Raw genomic sequence first — 16998 nt, 5'->3', positions numbered from 1 at the left:
GTTTATATAGAGAATGTCACCGATCTGTATATCGGGATAACTGGAATATCAACTGTTTAATAGCACTTGCTCAACTGTTTTAAGATGTAGCCCGTGCTGTATGGCATTGGGAGAAGGGGCTCACGAGATACAAAGTTTGGAGTTTTCCTAAGACTAAAAAGATGTGTTGGGATATATAGGGTAAGCCAGCAGCGTTTGTGAGACCAGCTGAGAGTTGTTGCGGGGAAGGGGACAGAAGGTACTGCGGTCTCAGGCATGCTTTGTGCCTGAGGCCAGCCGTGGACAACTTTGTATAATTGGGAGTTGTCTTGTTTCTTTTCAGCTTTATCAATGGATTTCATAACAGGCAGTGTCTCTTCCTATGAAACCTGCCTCATCTCTGTTTTTAAACTGACAAGCACTACCTCTGCTACTATCTCATTATAAAGACAGCAGCAGTCTTTGTATTGTACTGCTCAAATGCTAAATGTCAATTACAGTAACAAAAGTATATTTGTCCTGTATTTCTAATAGGAAAATCAGCCTGTAATAGTGAAACGGAAAAGGGGAAGGCCTCGTAAATACCCTCTTGAAGCTGTACAGCCTGGTGGTAAGTAGTTCATAATAACCTGTGTGGAAAAGCAAGGAAAATAGTGACATTCAAGTTCTGAATTCGTATTTCTTCCCTCAGGTGGGGAGTCAAAAGCTGATATGAGCACTGGGAATGTAAGTGCCTTTATTTTGTTTGGGTGTGTTTAAACACAGTGATTCAAGAGCCATTTATCTGTTTAACAGTTAGCAGTATGTCAGAAACATCTTATGGAAAACTTGATAATTGACTTCAGTCTAAGCAAATCAAAATTGTTAATGGTATTAATAGTATTAATAATACAACTGAACTTTGTAAGCAAATTATACTATTAATCCTATATTATTAACACTGCAAATAACCGAACAGAATCAATTTTAGTACAACATACTTAATTCAAATCTAAGTGTTACACTGGCTAGCAATATACTTGTATGCAGGGTGCAATTCTGATCATGTGCACACGTGTCTTTAATTTGTGCTGAGAGTCATTTTGGCCTGAAGATTGAGTGTGACTTTGCTTTGAAAACTTGAGATTATTATTTTTTCTCTACTGAACCTATCTTAATAATAGCTCATAGTAACTCTTAATATCTGTAAAATAAAGTATTGTGTAATGCAGTTGTATTATCTATATTACAATGTGTATGGTTCCTTCAAAAGATTAGACACATGCTGGTTAATAATTTAAGAGCTCATAAAACATACCTCTGTCTTTTAAAACTCAACAATATCTTAATTTCTTAACCCACATGAAGTACATGGACCGCGAAGAAAGTATCCTGTTGGGAGTGTTTCTGTAATCCAGTTGGATTACAGCACAGGGTAGTAATGGATCAGGCATACTTGTGGAGTACAACTAGTTGGATTTCTTCTGGTGGAAGGCTCCTCTCTTTGGAATTCCTGTATGTCAGAATCAGAGTTATTGCATAGAAAAGAGGTGATTTTAAAAATGAAGTTGTATTGAAACTCATGTTTTCTGTCGGCTTGCCTGGTGCTGTGCCAGCTGGCGTGGGTGTCAGAAGTCTTGGGAATTTCCCAGGGCTACAGATAGCAGGAGTTCTCCTCCCTGCTTGTTCTGTCCCTGCAGCTTTTCAGGCAGCCATTTGAGTCCTGTCCCTTCTACAGATCTGCTGGAGTTTTGTTTCAGAATTCCTAATCTTTCCTAATCGATTTTTTTCTTTCCACAATATTAATTTAATGAAATCTAATTTGAACTGGTGTGTTTCTTGGTGTTTGGTTTTTTTGTTTTGTTTTGATTTTTTTGTGGGGTGGTGGTTGGTTTTTTTTTAAGTAAGAATTAAGTCTAATTTTAAAATCCCCCTCAAAATAGATATACCTTGACACCCTTAGTACTGGAACAGAATCATCTTGTTCTAGTTTGACTATTTTAAAGGTCCTGTACCTCTTAGTGCTGACTGATTGGTGTGTCAGTCAGTTACAGGCTGGCTCCAGGAGGAGCAATATCTCCCCTCCATCTGAGATAAGGGTTCTGTAAGGTGAGCTGTTATCTTTGCATGACAGTTTCCCCTAGGCTGCTTGGAGAACATGTTGCTAGTTCAAAGGAAGCGTAGACGTCCTAGTGGTGGTGTTCAGTGATGAAAGCAACGGGACTTTTTTTTTTGGACGGTCATCATAGGAGATTATGTAATTATACATAGCTCTTTCTACATTCAGAGTAAATCCAAGATTCTCACAATTTATAATTCTGCAAATCTGTATGTGTGATGATTACATAAAGTGACTGCACTGAACTTTTTTTGTATTGTTGATAATTAAGTTTTAAGAAGTGTGGTTGAGTGAAACTGCTTTTAACTTTGTGTCTTTTATTGCAATGACTTTAGTGTCAATTAGGTTACTGGAACTGATATGATTTCTAAATTTGCAGATAAGTTCTACTATGAATGAGAGCAAGCTTCAGTGTTTATGTACTACAATCCTGGATTTTTCTGATTTTCTTTAAATTAAAAAAACAACTTTTTTTTTTCAGCTGCAGTTTCCCATCTTTGCAAGTAGAGGAAAAACACCTCAAACAGGTAAGCAAATGATACCTACTTTAACAAATAAAACAAAAGATGGAAGAAATAGAAGACGGTTTTCAAGAAAATCACATGGGTCCTTCCTAAACATCATCTCTGGCAGTCAGTATTATCAACGTGTGAAAACATAGGAGTAAACAGAACAGTGAAGACTTGTCCATAATTCCTACTGAGTTTTACTTTAAAAAAGAGCAGAACTTATTTCAAAGATGCAGCAGCACTGTGAAGTGCTGAATAATGCATTGCAAAATATACTAAATAATTTGTTTGTATACATAGGCACATGGCAGAGCTTCAGAGGTAGGTAGGTGCCCCACGAAACTCGTTCTTAGTGACTGTTTTCCATTTCTGCTTATTTTCTTTCATACGTATTACATTAACTGTTTTAAAATTTCAAACTTCGTTAAGTTAATTGGATTATCTGTGGATATGTGTCCAGAGAGCTTAGTTGGGGGGTATTTCTTTCCCCTTTCACAAGTGCTGTAAGATGACCGCTTCACTTTACTCAGAAATGTACTTCTAGTGCTTCAAACTATTCAAAAAATAAAGTGAGATACTTTCCTATTTCTCTCTCCCATTCAAGCATCTGTGATTTGTAAGAGGTCAAACCTTGGTGAATTTTAGGTGACATAGCTAATTTTTCACATGCATGGAGTCTAAACTTCACTGGTTGTTTCAATGTTTCTTTTTAATTATGGGCATTCATAAAATATACTTTAAAGGAAGTGGACGAACCTGAAAGGCAGGTTAAAAAATGCTTTGTAAACAAATACAAACATTCATGCAACAAATCTGAGAAAACAAGTCTTCAAAACAAATCTTCTGGAGTTTCCAAAAGCTCAGGTTTCTGCAGAGATATTAATCTGGCTGCACTGCACATATGGACTGTTTCCTATTTTCTCCGCATTTGTTAAGATGTCAGCTTTAATCCATATGCTCCAAAATTGCTGCTGGAGGGTTAGCTGGCTGTGTGGTACTTGGTTTCTATCAGCTGCAAAGAGAACAGACAAGAACGTGAGAAAGATGTAAAAGTGCATTCTGGCTTGCTTTGTATTCAAAAGGACAGACACCTGCCTGTGTGCTTAAAGCTTGATTTAGTCTGTTAAGTAACACTTTGGTTTTCAGGTAAAAGGCTGTTGATGTCATAGTGATATTAAGGAGAGTGTATAAAGTGGATGAAATACACTGTTAAGCTTTTCATCCTATGTTAGCATTCATATGAGAAAAGGGGTTGAAAACCCCTGCAGTGAAAAGAAAACAAAGTGGAATCCCTCTGTGCAGTTCACTTATTCTGGTAATTTCTGGGTGTTCCACGCACGGGTTTGCAACAGGGACAGACTCGCATATAGAGTGGGCAGCAGAGAGTTTCTTTTCAGTCAGTACAACTCATGCACTTAAGATCTATCTGGTTTCTGAAGGCAGCATTCTCTCGTAATACTGACACTGAACTTGAAACTAAAGTTATTTTGCGCTAATCAGTGGTTGCTGCTGTAAAGTTAGTAAGATATTTAAATACTATAGCTTATTATTTTTATACTTGTCTTGAGGCATTTTCATATTCTAAAGAGGGTTGTGTCTGTTAAGAAAGGCATGTCTTGTACTTACATGGAGTATTCCTCTATCAAAAGCCATTTTGCTACAAATTTGCCAAAAAGTACCAGAATTTTGAAGTATCTGTCTTTTGAACAGAACAGAAATAGTAAATATTGGTTGTATGTTAGATGTATTTTGTGTAAAATACTTAATACACTTAACGTCCACTTAATACAGTGGACAGTCCAGTGTTTGATTGCGTTTCTTTATTGAATAGTTAGACATCTTTGCGTTTTATTTCATTTGCTTTTGTGTAAAAGGTTTTTCGCCATAATCTTGACAGAGAAACTCCAGAAAACTTGTGTGTGAATTTTAGTATGTTTCTGCTCTTTGAGGTCTATTTTTGAGCCGTTGCATTGACATTCTTCTGTTTGTTCTATCAGTCTGATTGGTGATGGGTTTAGTTTGTGTTGTCTCTTGTGTAGCTTTCAGAAAACAAAAATAGGCAACAATTTTATGGCAGGGAAAAAGGTATAAAAACTTGCTTTTGTTTAAGTTGCTTCGCTCCTTCTGTTCCTAAGGATTTTTATCCTTGCAGTGTTGCAGATAATTCCGTTTGACAAAGCTCAAGCTTTGTAAAATAATCTCTTTCTTATCATAGAGTTAGTCAGGGTAGAAGTGGTAAGCATCCACCACTGAGAGAGGCCAGAGACATGGGTTGTAGGTTTATAAATGCGTTTTAACATGCACAGGCCGGTCTGTAAGAAGTACTGAATTGGAAATAAGAAGTACTTCAACAGAGAAGGTTGCGTAATTTGCGTACCAGGTATTAGGTGGGTTTTAACTGTTGTCTTTTTGAGCTACAGCCATGTTGGTGCTTCACCACGGGCATAGTTAAGCACTAGAACAGGTTGCCTGGAGAGACCGTGTTCTCACAGATTTTCAAAATTGGATTGAACATGATCTTCATCAGTATGATCAGATTCATTAATTTAGCCATGCTTTGAACAGGAGGTTGGACTAGATGACCTTCAGAGGCCCTTTCTAAGCTAAATTTTTCTGTCATTCTCTAATTGGTTAACAGTAGTTAAAAGGGGTGAGTAACTTTTGCTTTTCCATTAAAACAGCATATGCAACAAAGCAATAATTAATGTCAGTCATATAAAGCCTTAATACTTTAAAAAAAAATTAATCATTGTCCCATTCTCTGTATATAACAAAATACAACAAAGCCATGTTCTAAATTAGATAGACTTTAAATGTTTTCTGAACTTCTGTGATGTTTATGCAAAGTTGGCAGTTTGAAAGAACTCCTTTTTAAACTGATTGGCAAAAGATTTGAAGTTCAGGATTAAGTTTTGTTCTTTCTTTTTAGGTGCAGACATATCTAATAAGAAAGACACAACAAATGTAAGTGCAACAATTTTCATTTGTAAGTTTATAAGCAGTATGTAATGAAAAATGACTGTCTTCTATTTAAATGAAATTGTTCTTGTCTTATTTGCTTCCATTTTATTTTGTCAGGAAGATGAAGCTGAGAAAGCAGAAATGATTGTGCGTAAAAGAGGAAGAAAGCCCAGGCGTTCTCTGGTTCAGTCAGAGGAAACTGGTAAAAACATGAAACTGTGCTATTGCTGACAGAATGAGAAGATACTACTGTGCCTTTCGGTTTACTAATAGCAACAAGATAAGCTTTATTCAATTTTCCTTTCTTGAGGAAAAATCATTGAGTTACAGCTAGTATAAATATTATGTAAATATGTGTAAATTGCTGTAATCTCATGTCAGAATTGCTACATCCCAGATGCTTCTATAAAGCCTCATGAATTTTCTATGAATTCTGGCTATGAGCTGCATAAGTAAACCATGGTGAATGTGTTAGCAAGATTAAGTCAAACAAGTGTGAATTAAAAATGTTGAAGGATAAAGGAAATGGAAAATTACTTACTTAAAATGGGATTTGTGAATAGAATACCTTTTCTAAACTAAGTGTCCATATCCTTTTGGAGGGCTTTTGGAAAATTATAGCACATGTGTAAAATTTTACATGGACAGAAACACTGGAGCCAGAAAGAAAACGTCGGAAATTAACGTCTTCTGAAGATGAACTAAAAGAGCAGGAGGAAGGTGAGGAAGAAGATGGTGAGGAAGACGATGAAGCACATTCTGGGGCCACAACTAGATCAGCCACAAGATTAGAGGCTCAAAGGTAACTGCGTGTAGAGACACCAATAGCAGGGGGGTTTCTACATTGTTCTCAGTTGTTGTGGGGTTTGTTTGGGGTTTTTTGTTTCTTGTGGGGGTTTTGATGTGTGTTTTTGGGTTGTTCTTTTTATTTTATTTTTAAATTGATGAGAGCTTCCCAAATAATTTTGGTTCTAGTACCATTCTTCTAGGGATATAGAGACAAAAGGGGAGGCAGGAAACTGTTAGGGTCTCAAAAGATGTACTTGAATATGTCAGAAGGTAAGAATTGGTCCTGTTGGCAGTCTTCATCCTAGTGATTTCTCAGAAGTTGTGTCTAAGGGCACTCGGTTCTGTTAGGTAAAAAGGGACCTCTGACTTGACTGTGCAGTTGACCATTTGATATTTGGAGTTGGAACAAGGTGAAAGTGTAATTTTCAATGACCATTTCTTTTTCCAAATATTATCCAAGTTAATATCTGAATCTGCAGCACTGGAGGATTTCGTTTCCAGTATGGTGATCTGCAAGCCCAGAAGGCAATCTTGCTGCAAAAGACTAGTGTGATAGCGAGAGTTCTGTTTTCAAGAAGCCGTTCGTCTCCCTTAGCCTAGGTCTGCCTTTTTGTAGGCAAACTGAATTGTAACAGAGCTCATCCTCTTGACTCTGTTATGGAAAGAAAGAAAGATAGCAGCTTTGGGAAGTTTTAATTTATGTTGCTGCCTTTCATAACAGATTTGGAGTCCGGGCTTTGGTTTTTATGTTCGTCGTGAGATTTCTGTGAAATCACTGGATTTCCTTCGTTCCTAAGGATATAATATTATATGTTAGCCTTTGGGGCTTATTGGAAGCACTATTCACAGTATGCTCTTGAATTCATAATTTCAGAGCTGAATCAGAAAATAGTTACGTAGTCTTTATTTAAATAAAAATTGTGAAGGTTTACCACTAAATTGTAATGAAATTTTAGAAACTAGTGTTTTCATTCTAATTGCTTGTGGAAGCATCTGCTTTTTGACTTACAGATGTGTGCGTTTGTTTTGTGTCTCAGCTTTCCAGTGCTATCTTTTAGCTCTGACTGTAACAAAGCATCTCTATCTTAAGGTGCTGCAAACAGTCTGCATTTTATAAGTATCATTTGGGAATAATTCTGTGGAAGAGGCTGCTTCTTCATCTGCAGTATTGTTGGATTATCAGTTTTTCTGACTTAAGTAACCTGTTTTCCAAACTATGAAGCTGATCACCAGTAACCAGTTTTTCATGTTTCTGAACTGGTGGATACTGAAGCTAAGACGAGTTCTTTATGCTGGATAAGCAAATTCTCTTTTCTTCTGCAGCCTGTTTGCCTTTGCTTCTTTTGTTCTGCTGCTGCTGCTACAAGCTATTCTTTTCAAACATGGGCACTTATGTACCAGAGTTATTGCAGATTTGGAGCTAAGATTTTTATTTAGTTAAAGACTGACTGTAGTCAGTAAAGTAGCCTTTTGATTCTGCATTTGATTTGAAAATACACAGCTTGGCATTGCAGTTTGTGTCTCGAAGCATGCAAATTTTTTTCTTCACTGTTTCTTTTGGCAACTTTGATTTACGTGTTGCAAATACTGTGCAGTCTTAATTTTCTGCACTTGGAATGCAAGAAGAAAGTGACTTGGTAAAAGCATTTTGTTATATATACATTCATCATTCTTTTGTATTACAGAAAGCAGCCCAGCAAGCCAACCACACGTGCAACTTCTAAAGGCAGCAGTCCAAGTTCAGTTTCTCCTAGAAAACGACAGAACCTAGCAGCAAAAAAAAGATCACCAAGTGATACAAAAATTAATAAATCTCCTCCATTGACACAGTAAGTATTAAAGTTGAATCCACTTCTGTTATTTGTTTTGGAAACCACTACATTGATCCTTTCCTTATATGTGATATACTGCCTCAGAATCTGAACAGCAGTCTAGCGTCGCGCTGTTCTCTCCTCTTGTGATATATAAAAGCTTTTAAAGGATTTTCTTCTGTTTACGTCTTTTCTTTTTCTTCACTTCCTAACATTTTGAAGACTAGAATTTTTTTCTCTCAGTCCTCAAAAACCTCTTGGGAGAATCTGAAAATGCTGTTATACAGTATTTTAACTTGAGCTGTGACTCTTTCCTGAATGGCAGGAAGAGCAGCTGTAATTCAGATTAAAGCAACATACGATGACATGATTCTAATGTGTCAGATCTTTCTAAGATCAGCTGATAAAAGAGGAGAAGCTCTGAAAGTCCCTATATCGAGTTTTGAAAATATTTCCCTTTCCGTCCTTCCCTTGTACACTTTCCAAAGTTGAGATCCCAGTATAAAATGCCAAGGGAGTAATAAATGTGAGGCACGGTTGCTGTTCATCTTGTAGTTTACCTGTAAAATAGGCTATGTGCCAAGTACGTTTAGTTGTCATCCCCTCTGGAAAGTGGCAGTGTCTTCAAACTGAACCTCAGGAACATGTGTATCGTGCACTGATCAGCTGTCACAGTTCCCCTCATGTTAATTTCTTCACATGGTTATGAATGGCCAAGAGTTGAAGCCACACTTCTAATTGATTGCAGCTGAAACATGGTGGGTTTATATACGGATGCTTAGAGATAAGGGTACATGATGGCTGCCCTTTACTCCCTCTTGTGTATGTGAGACAAGCCACTGTTGCTGCTGTTCTGTCTTTGTGAGACAGAGTACAAGATAATGTAGTTCATTATATTCTGTTAACAATCCACAAGTCTTTCCAAGAGAAAGAGGAGGAAGGAGGAGAGCTCTAGCCTCAGAGTCTACATCTGGAGCACTCTCCAACATACAGAATTAGGATGTGGTACCCTGCTAAGACATGATGGGAGAGTGCAGGGTCTCCCTATGGTCTCTGCTGGTATATAATGTTTTACTATAAGCTTTTAGATAATATATCCAGGTAATTCATCAGAGATGGACAATTGCATCCTCTGACCAGGGCTGTGACTGACCACCCTTTTTGTTTTACAGGTCCTACCATTGTTAAATAATTATTAATAATGTTTTTCAGGTTAAAGGTGCAGTGTACCAAGCGTAAAAGGGAAGACAGCCCGACAGTGGTACGGAGGAAAGGCCAGCAGAAAACAGAGGAGACACCAGTGAAGAAAGCAAAACGATAATCTTTACCAGCTAGTACTGTTCATGGAAGAGTCAAAAGAAAAAAAAAGAAAAAAAAACATCTGTGCTTCTATTTTTTTTAAAGCAAAGGGATTTGCACGTGCTTGTTTCAGAGGTCTAAGTTAAACAATGCAGTACTTTTAAGTTACATTTTAAACAGCTTTATAAACTATTGTTTATACAGAATATTATGTACATTTATTTCAGATGAAATATAAGTTTACTTTGTATCTGAATGAAAAACAAAGTAGTTATATATTTTATCACTGACTTGGAAAGTTGGGGTTTCCCAATGTGACATGCTAATGCAGATGCTTCCAACCCATGAGGCACCCCTGGGCCTACTAATACACTTTGTATATAAACTTGTAAAAATAGGTTGTATTTTACTCTGTGTATGAATCTAATCAATGATGGACATTTTATTTATTATATGGAAAGCATTGTTCTGTAAACTTTAGTATATACCTTAGGTTTTTTTAATTATATATTTTACATTCTATGCAGATGTCAGTAGGAAACTTCCCCTCCGCTCCCCCAGGGCTGTCTTAAAACCTGAAGTTCTCTAAAATATGCTCAGACAGTTGGTAAAGTATATTTTCTCGCATGCGTTAAAGTAGTTTAGCATAGTGAAAGGGACTTGGCTCCTTTCTGTTCACATTTGTGACAAAGTATAAAATTTAAAATGTAATCTTCCTAGATTATATTTTCACTTGTGAATTTACTACCAACCTCAAGAAATAAATAGTATTAGGTTAGATTTATTCACAGTCCGCCAACACTACCCTGAAATGAGACAGTTTCATTTTGCAACTAAACACCTGTTCTTTCAGTATTTGTCTTTTTCAGCAGAGGGACCCATTGAAAGCAAATGTCACTTCTCCTAACTATAGAGCTTCAGCATTTTATGTTACATTTTATACGCAGGTATTAAAAATAGAACCTGGTATTGTTGCCAGAATCTTTTTTTAATGTATATTAACTCTGGTAAGAGCAAATGTTCAAGTGAAGTTGTATATAAAGTTAAACTTTTCTTATGATCAAATGTGTCTCTTGTTATGATGTGATGAGTTGCCAAACAATCTGAGATTATTTTAAGTGTTTTGTTGATATTCTGCTTTATAATTAAAAAAGATTGGGGGGGGATTTTACTTTTTTTTTTTCCTTTTTTTCACTTTTTCTTTTGTGAGGTTTTTTTGAACTTGTTGTAAGGCAGATGTTTCCGTCAGATATTCTGCTTGGTTTCTTACTGAGATTTTTATATAAAAATTATAAAATGTTTGCCAAAAATCTGAGTTGCAATATTTTATTATCCTTTAATTTTGCTGTGTATTGCTGTGGAACTGGTTTTTACAAATGTATTTGGTTGGAGCCGTATCTATAAGCTTTACCTGATTAGTGTCTTTAAATGGTTACAGGTGCTTATATTTTAGGTATATAAACAGTAGGGAAAGGACCTAACCATTTACCAGGCTTAGTATACTATAGAAGCAGATGCACGCGGAATTTTTTTTCCTAAGCAAACTTGAGTCTAAAAAACAGAAACCTCTTTGCTCTGAAAACTAACTCCTTTTGATTTCCACCTTAACTCTGCTGCAATACCTTGCTAACACACTGATGATATGTGCCTAGATATTACTAACACTACTGTTTACGTGTTTCTTCATATCCAGTTGTAGGATAAGTTGAATCTTTTCCTTTTATTTCCTTGTTTTCCCCTTTGCCCCCTGCAGTGTGCATAGACCAAAATTGTAGATTTCTTTTCAGCCTTCGTTCTGTAAGGCTAACCAAGCCCAGGTGTTTCTTTTTTCAATAGGTGCTTTCTAGACTTTTGATCATATTTGGAGTCCTTCCCTGCATCTTCTCCAGTTTTGTTTCCTTACACCTGAATTCAAGAGTGAGATTGCTCGGGAGCTTCTGAAGGAAGCTGTACCTTGTTATCATTTATTATTCTCTCTCTCTCTGCTGGTAGTACCTCTCCTGTTCGTATTTGCCTATTTCACAGGCACATCTCTTCTGATGGATTGTAACGACTGACAAAGCTTCTACTCCTAAGTGTCAGATTCTCTTGCCTGTCGTCTAATGATCTCAGCAGAGAAATACAACCCTGCAGATCAATGGCAATCTCCGAGTTAACCTGCTTAGAAGGTCTTCTGCTGTCCTTCCCCTTAGCGATGGATAACATTTAGGAAAATCTTGTCTATAGAATGTATCTTTGATCGTTCATTAAATTATCCCATCATATGAAGGCATCAAAGGAACTATCTTTCACCAAGCAAGCAACTTTTACTTAAAGGCAGGGGGGAAGTGCCAATTCCACTAAGTATTTTAACTTACGCACACTTTGTTCCCTGCACGATGGTAACAGAACAACAGCGTTTTGTTCCTTTTCAACAAAATAGACATTTCTGCCAGGCCGCATCGCTGTCAATCCAGGTTTGGAATTACTTTTTTTTTTCTTTGCTTAGTAGTTTCAAGTGCCTGTCATCTAAATTACTATTACACTTTACAGGTACAGTAGTGGTCTGCTGTATTTAAGCATAACTTGGGCATTGGATATTTACAGTTTCCAAGTTTTTCATACCCTCCGTCTCCCAGGGCCCTTCCTGAGCACAAGGAAGGAGCGGGGGCAGAGGAATCAGTTTTCCCTTGAGTGCAGGAGGAGGCACATCCATCCTGTTCAGAATTTAGGCTTGTCATCCAGCTTAAGTCTTGACATATGTATAAAACAACTACTCGGTGCAAACTTAGAGAGTTCAGGGGGAAAAAAAAAACACTGTTCTGCACTGTGATGAAACAGAATGTCCTGAAAGTGTTTTATGGAGAGGTTTGCTTGAGGCAGTTTGTTGCCACCTTTAGTGCAAGAACACGGCTACATTTCGAAACCACTTGGCTATATTTTTTTTTTTTATTATTTTCAGTGGCTCACTTTTCTTCCAGTTCCTTCTCTTGGACCTGCTTCGTTTCTCCGAGTATTAAAGTAGTGAGTGAACCAGAGCCACCCTGGTGGAAGACGGATTTCAAGTCCCCCTGCTGAGATTTACAGAGCAATAACTTGAATCCTGCTTACCCTACCTCGGCTGCCTCTGTTAACCAGATGGCTGTTGGCTAGTTGTCAGTATGTCTTCATATTTTCTAGTAAGTTCTACTTAAAGGTTATTTACATCTCTTTACTGTCTTCAACTTAAATACTATGGGGTTGTCTACTGTATAGATTTTAAATCTCACAAACGAATTTTATTTGGTTGTCTTTTCTGTGGTGGTGGATTTTTTTTTTTTAAACCAACTGAAGGGTCATCAGTAAAAAGTCATTTGCAGTTTTCATTTTTTGATGGGGTCTGGCGAGCTTTAACTCTTGCAACAGGTGAAATTTCTCTCCAGAACCTGACCCAAAGTCAGTAGGCGCACTCAGCGGCTGAGGCAAAGTTTTTGCTGATGCTGGCACATCTCTGAATGCCTCAATTTTCTGTTCCAATAGCTTCTCTAGTAACATCTGTTTCTCAGTTGTTGGGGTTTTTGGTGGTGTTTTGTTTTGTTCTGGGGCATCTATCCCAGAACACACATCCACTGTTTCTTCTCTCTCAGCCTGTGTTCTGAGAGCATCGTGTGTACAGAACAACCTCTGGGCCTGATCCCTCAGAGGCTGCGTGCTGTCCTGAGCTGCCTTCATCTGTCCAGAAACTCAGTAAAAATTTGTCCGATAAAACCTGGCAACCAAGAGCAACACGTGCTCGTGGTGATAGTGACTATCAACAGATGGCCACTATGATGCAAGTCCAATACAGGCTGAGGTCTCAACACTGAAAGTGGTCAAAGTCTGATACCTGTATCAATTTCTGCGTTGAGAAAAGATCATTTGCCACCACGGGCTCTTGTCACTCCTTGCTTTTGGAAGAGGTGGTGGGACCTCTGTGGTGCTGAGAGTCACGGGTCTGAAGAGAATTGCTGACCAGAGGCTGGGATACACTGAGTGACTTCTACACGTCCTTCCAAAGCAGCGTTTGATTTCTTTGGAGCTGTACCTGTTTATATTGCAAAGAGTGAATTTAACTGGTAGATTTTTGTTCTCTTCCCATTAAAGTCATTCCACGCGAAATATTTTCAGTTTTAAAATTTAACGCAAACATCTTAACAAAGGGATCTGTACATACGCTTACTCCAAGCTCTTGATAACTTAGGTGTTCTCAACGTTGCCTGCTCGGTCATTTCATGTACCAGCTCAGAAGACTCGTACCTTCGCGACTGCAGCAGCCTTCCCTCTATTTCATTTGCTTGTAGCTTCAGTTCAGAGGAAATTGCCCGTGTCAGCCTTCTGCAGGTTTTGGCAGCTTCTTAAAGATACTGTGCTCACTTCTTCCAGTAGATTCCTTGTCCCAGCTATGTATGTCACACTCCATTACTTCCATCAGCTTCTCAAAAATCCTGAGCCCGTTTCAAGCAAGGTGGATTTTTTCTACTAAAATATGAAAGTTTAAAGGCCAAGGAAATTCTATCTACATTCTAGTCTTTGTTTCCAGATTCTGATGTTTCACCAAAATTCCTTGGAAGTCTATTTCTGATTTAAACTCCCTTCCTCTTTCAAATCTCAGCTTTTTAGCTCTTATCCTTGCTAGCTTTGTGAATAAAGTCCAAAAGAAAAACATAATAAAAATAAATGTCTCTCTGGGAGTCCCTAGATAGCTGTATTTAAAGCTAGGAACATAACACTCTTGCCAGACAACCAGGGAAGAAAAATACGGTTTGAAATGGCCATAACTTAGTAGGGCAGGAATAGATTTTTGGCAGTGGCTGTGCAATTAATTAGCCCAGGGTGGGGTTTCACGGTCGGGCTGCGACTGCACAGCACCTTTCACCTTCCCTCTTCTTCTGCCCCTTAGCCAGAGCCTTCCTCCATGCCAGCGCTGAACCGTACGGTCACAGACTGCTGGGCCAGGAAGCCCGAAATTTCCTCTACAGAAGCAAAACTGCTGATTAGCTTTGAATGCGGTCAGTTTGCTAAACCAGCTGTTGCTGGGGCTGCGCAAACACTGCTGCCTGCACAAAGGAGATGGCCGTGTGGCAGAGTGTGATTCCACCCTTCCATTGTACCGTGGATTCAGGTACACGTCAGCTGGTCGCCCAGGTGCACCATGAGCTCTCACAAGCGTTTCTGCTGTCTCTGTATCACATAATTGGTGTATCAATGGACAGTGAGCTAATTTGTGGGTTCGATCTTTTCCTAGTGACAAAACAGGGAGGTTCCTGACGCGAAGCATGGATTACCCAACCAGTCGGCGATCCTTGCTGTCAGCCACGTACCAAGAAGAGATCATGCGGTTTTTGAAAGCTGAATCCAGATTTAGACTAGCTGTAATGTGCTGTGTTGCTTCTCGGCAGCGCGTGGAAATTAACAGTTAAATCACTCACAGGGGTGCGAAGGGTCCTCCCCTAGTGGGATGCTTTAAACTCTGACATGGGACAAGATTTTTCAGGGTTCTTCAGGAACTGAAGCCCTGTTTCTAAAACTGATGTAAGGATTGGGGTTGGGCTCAAAGATTAAACGGGATCTAATGTTGAAAAATCTGAACTTAAGCCAGCTTGCTCCCTGAAGAAGTTAGGAATCCAAATGAAGTATCAAAGCTTCCTGTATTAGGAGACTTAGATCCTCAGATGCGGTCCACAAAACTGACCAAGCTATCTGGAAGCCAATGGCACTGGCCTGTAGGAAACATCTATGATTAGCTCCTCAAGAACAAGCATGTAGTGCTGGAAGATGATATCTACCCTCTGCTTAGGTTTCACCAAGGATGGACCTTTGCTGGCCCTTCTTCCAAAGACGCAAAGAAAGAAGGCTTTTTGTATGCTGTGGTGAGAGCATGGGGGACCTGAACCCACACGTCTCGGGAAGGGAAGGCTGCAGGGTATCCGAAGGTGGGTATTACTTTCTCTCCTGTTAAGATATTTCACATCCCATGACTTGTCCTACTTGCTGACGCAGGAGCTAGGGACCGGGTCTCATTGTCCACATTCCAGATGACTGTTCCACTCCATAGCATACTGAGGAAATGGGATGTTGGGGCATATGTGTACCACTGTCTCATTCAGTGTTTGTCAAAAAGAAATGCTAAGGCTTTTAATTCCAAGGTAGGCTTCATGTCTGTGGCTCCTGAAGAGGACGAGGCGTCTCCTTCCACCCCAAGTTAGGTGTTAAAACAGACTTTGAAGGGGTGTTTGTCCAGCTGGGACATCTCACCAGGCACCGGCTTAGCTTGGCTGCTTCCCCGGGCACTGTGCAGGAGTCCTGCTGAGGTGGTGTGACACCCAGTGGGTATCTACCTCCAAGGAAGATAGTATGATATTAATTATTATTAATATAAATCCTCTTATAATCACAGGCTCCTTGTTTCTCTGTGGCCTCGACACTGTGGAAATCCTTCCTTTGGTGCTTTCTAGAGATACAGTCTAGGTCAGGGCAGCTCAGTTCTACCACGCTGGAAACAGTTTCTGTGAAGATTATTTAAAAAAAAATCCTTCATAGAAACAAAGAAAGCATCACCAACAATGAGGTTTTGTTGTTTATTTTGTGTATTTTTTTGGTGTTGGCAGCAAGACGTACTGGCGCTTGAAAGGCAAAGTGGGAGCGGGGAGGGGAGATGTGAGTGGCTTTTTGACGTTCTGTTATCAACATCTCACAACCCCGGCTTGTGGAACCTGCGACCGCGGTGTGGATGTGATGTAGAAATGCCGAGAGAGGCAACCGACGACCCAGGCTACGCAGTTCCTTTACTGATCCCTGCTACCACTGAGATCTCGACCTTTATTAGTACGTCATAAAAAACTTACGCTGTGCCAGATACGACGGGTAGAGCGGACACAGACTAGAAAGTAGAGGTGAAAAGCAAGTGCTGAAAAATTATTAGAAGTACTTTGCTGGGACTGGGGGCTGCAATGCCACCCCTGTGCTTGCCGTTAGCTTAGCTTAGCTTTTATTTATTGAGCGTTCACAGGCACTAGCATAACTCTGCTGAGAGTTAACCATGGGTGTAAGATGCGGGTGGACGGTGGGCGCGCAGCTCTCTCCTCACCACCACCATCTCTTAGCAGCAATCTCAGGTACTCCGTGATGTCGAAAAGCTGTCTGAGAGCCCTGCCCTCTAATGTCACCAAATACCTTGAAAATAAATATGATTTCCACTGGGGAAATAGAGACCTTTCTGTCAGTCGTGAGTTCAGTTTGGAGATGACATACCTGCTGCAGTCATAGCGAGCTCCCTTTGGGGCTTTTCCTCATGGAAGGACAGTGTTTATACGTGGCTCCAGCAAAGCCACACACAAAGTGCAGCTTAATCAGTTAGTGGGAAGAGCATTAAAGTAGAAAAAGCTCTACCACGTATTTCAGCGTAGTTTTGGCCCTCCCTCACTAGCGAACCACATGAATGGACCAAAATTGTGCCGTATTTTCAAACACGGTTCCTTTGCGAATCACACAGCCAGGGAGCACAGGCACTGGTTGTGCCTCTGTGCACGTACTGAGGATTTAATTGAGAATAACA

The 16998-nt window shown here is 39.3% G+C and overlaps 1 protein-coding gene across 2 annotated transcripts in view; it reads left to right on the top strand.

Moving 5' to 3' along the window:
• BOD1L1 (biorientation of chromosomes in cell division 1 like 1) overlaps window positions 1-10747 on the top strand; it is a 37379-nt gene extending 26632 nt beyond the window's left edge. The window contains exons 18-25 of one of the 2 annotated variants that reach the window (XM_063335285.1): window positions 514-589; window positions 671-705; window positions 2559-2604; window positions 5516-5550; window positions 5665-5749; window positions 6196-6349; window positions 8022-8165; window positions 9360-10747. In XM_063335285.1, coding sequence (XP_063191355.1) covers window positions 514-589; window positions 671-705; window positions 2559-2604; window positions 5516-5550; window positions 5665-5749; window positions 6196-6349; window positions 8022-8165; window positions 9360-9468 — 684 coding nt within the window. In that variant the 3' untranslated portion in view covers window positions 9469-10747. Of the gene's footprint in view, window positions 1-513; window positions 590-670; window positions 706-2558; window positions 2605-5515; window positions 5551-5664; window positions 5750-6149; window positions 6350-8021; window positions 8166-9359 lie in introns of those variants that run through there. The other variant, XR_010071126.1, reaches the window with a different exon arrangement.
• The last annotated feature ends 6251 nt before the right edge of the window (window positions 10748-16998 follow it).

The sequence above is a fragment of the Chroicocephalus ridibundus genome, chromosome 5 (genome assembly GCF_963924245.1).
Source record: "Chroicocephalus ridibundus chromosome 5, bChrRid1.1, whole genome shotgun sequence".
NCBI classification, from domain to species: domain Eukaryota; kingdom Metazoa; phylum Chordata; class Aves; order Charadriiformes; family Laridae; genus Chroicocephalus; species Chroicocephalus ridibundus.
Note: the sequence above shows the minus strand (reverse complement) of the source record. Positions and strands in the feature narration are given on the sequence as shown.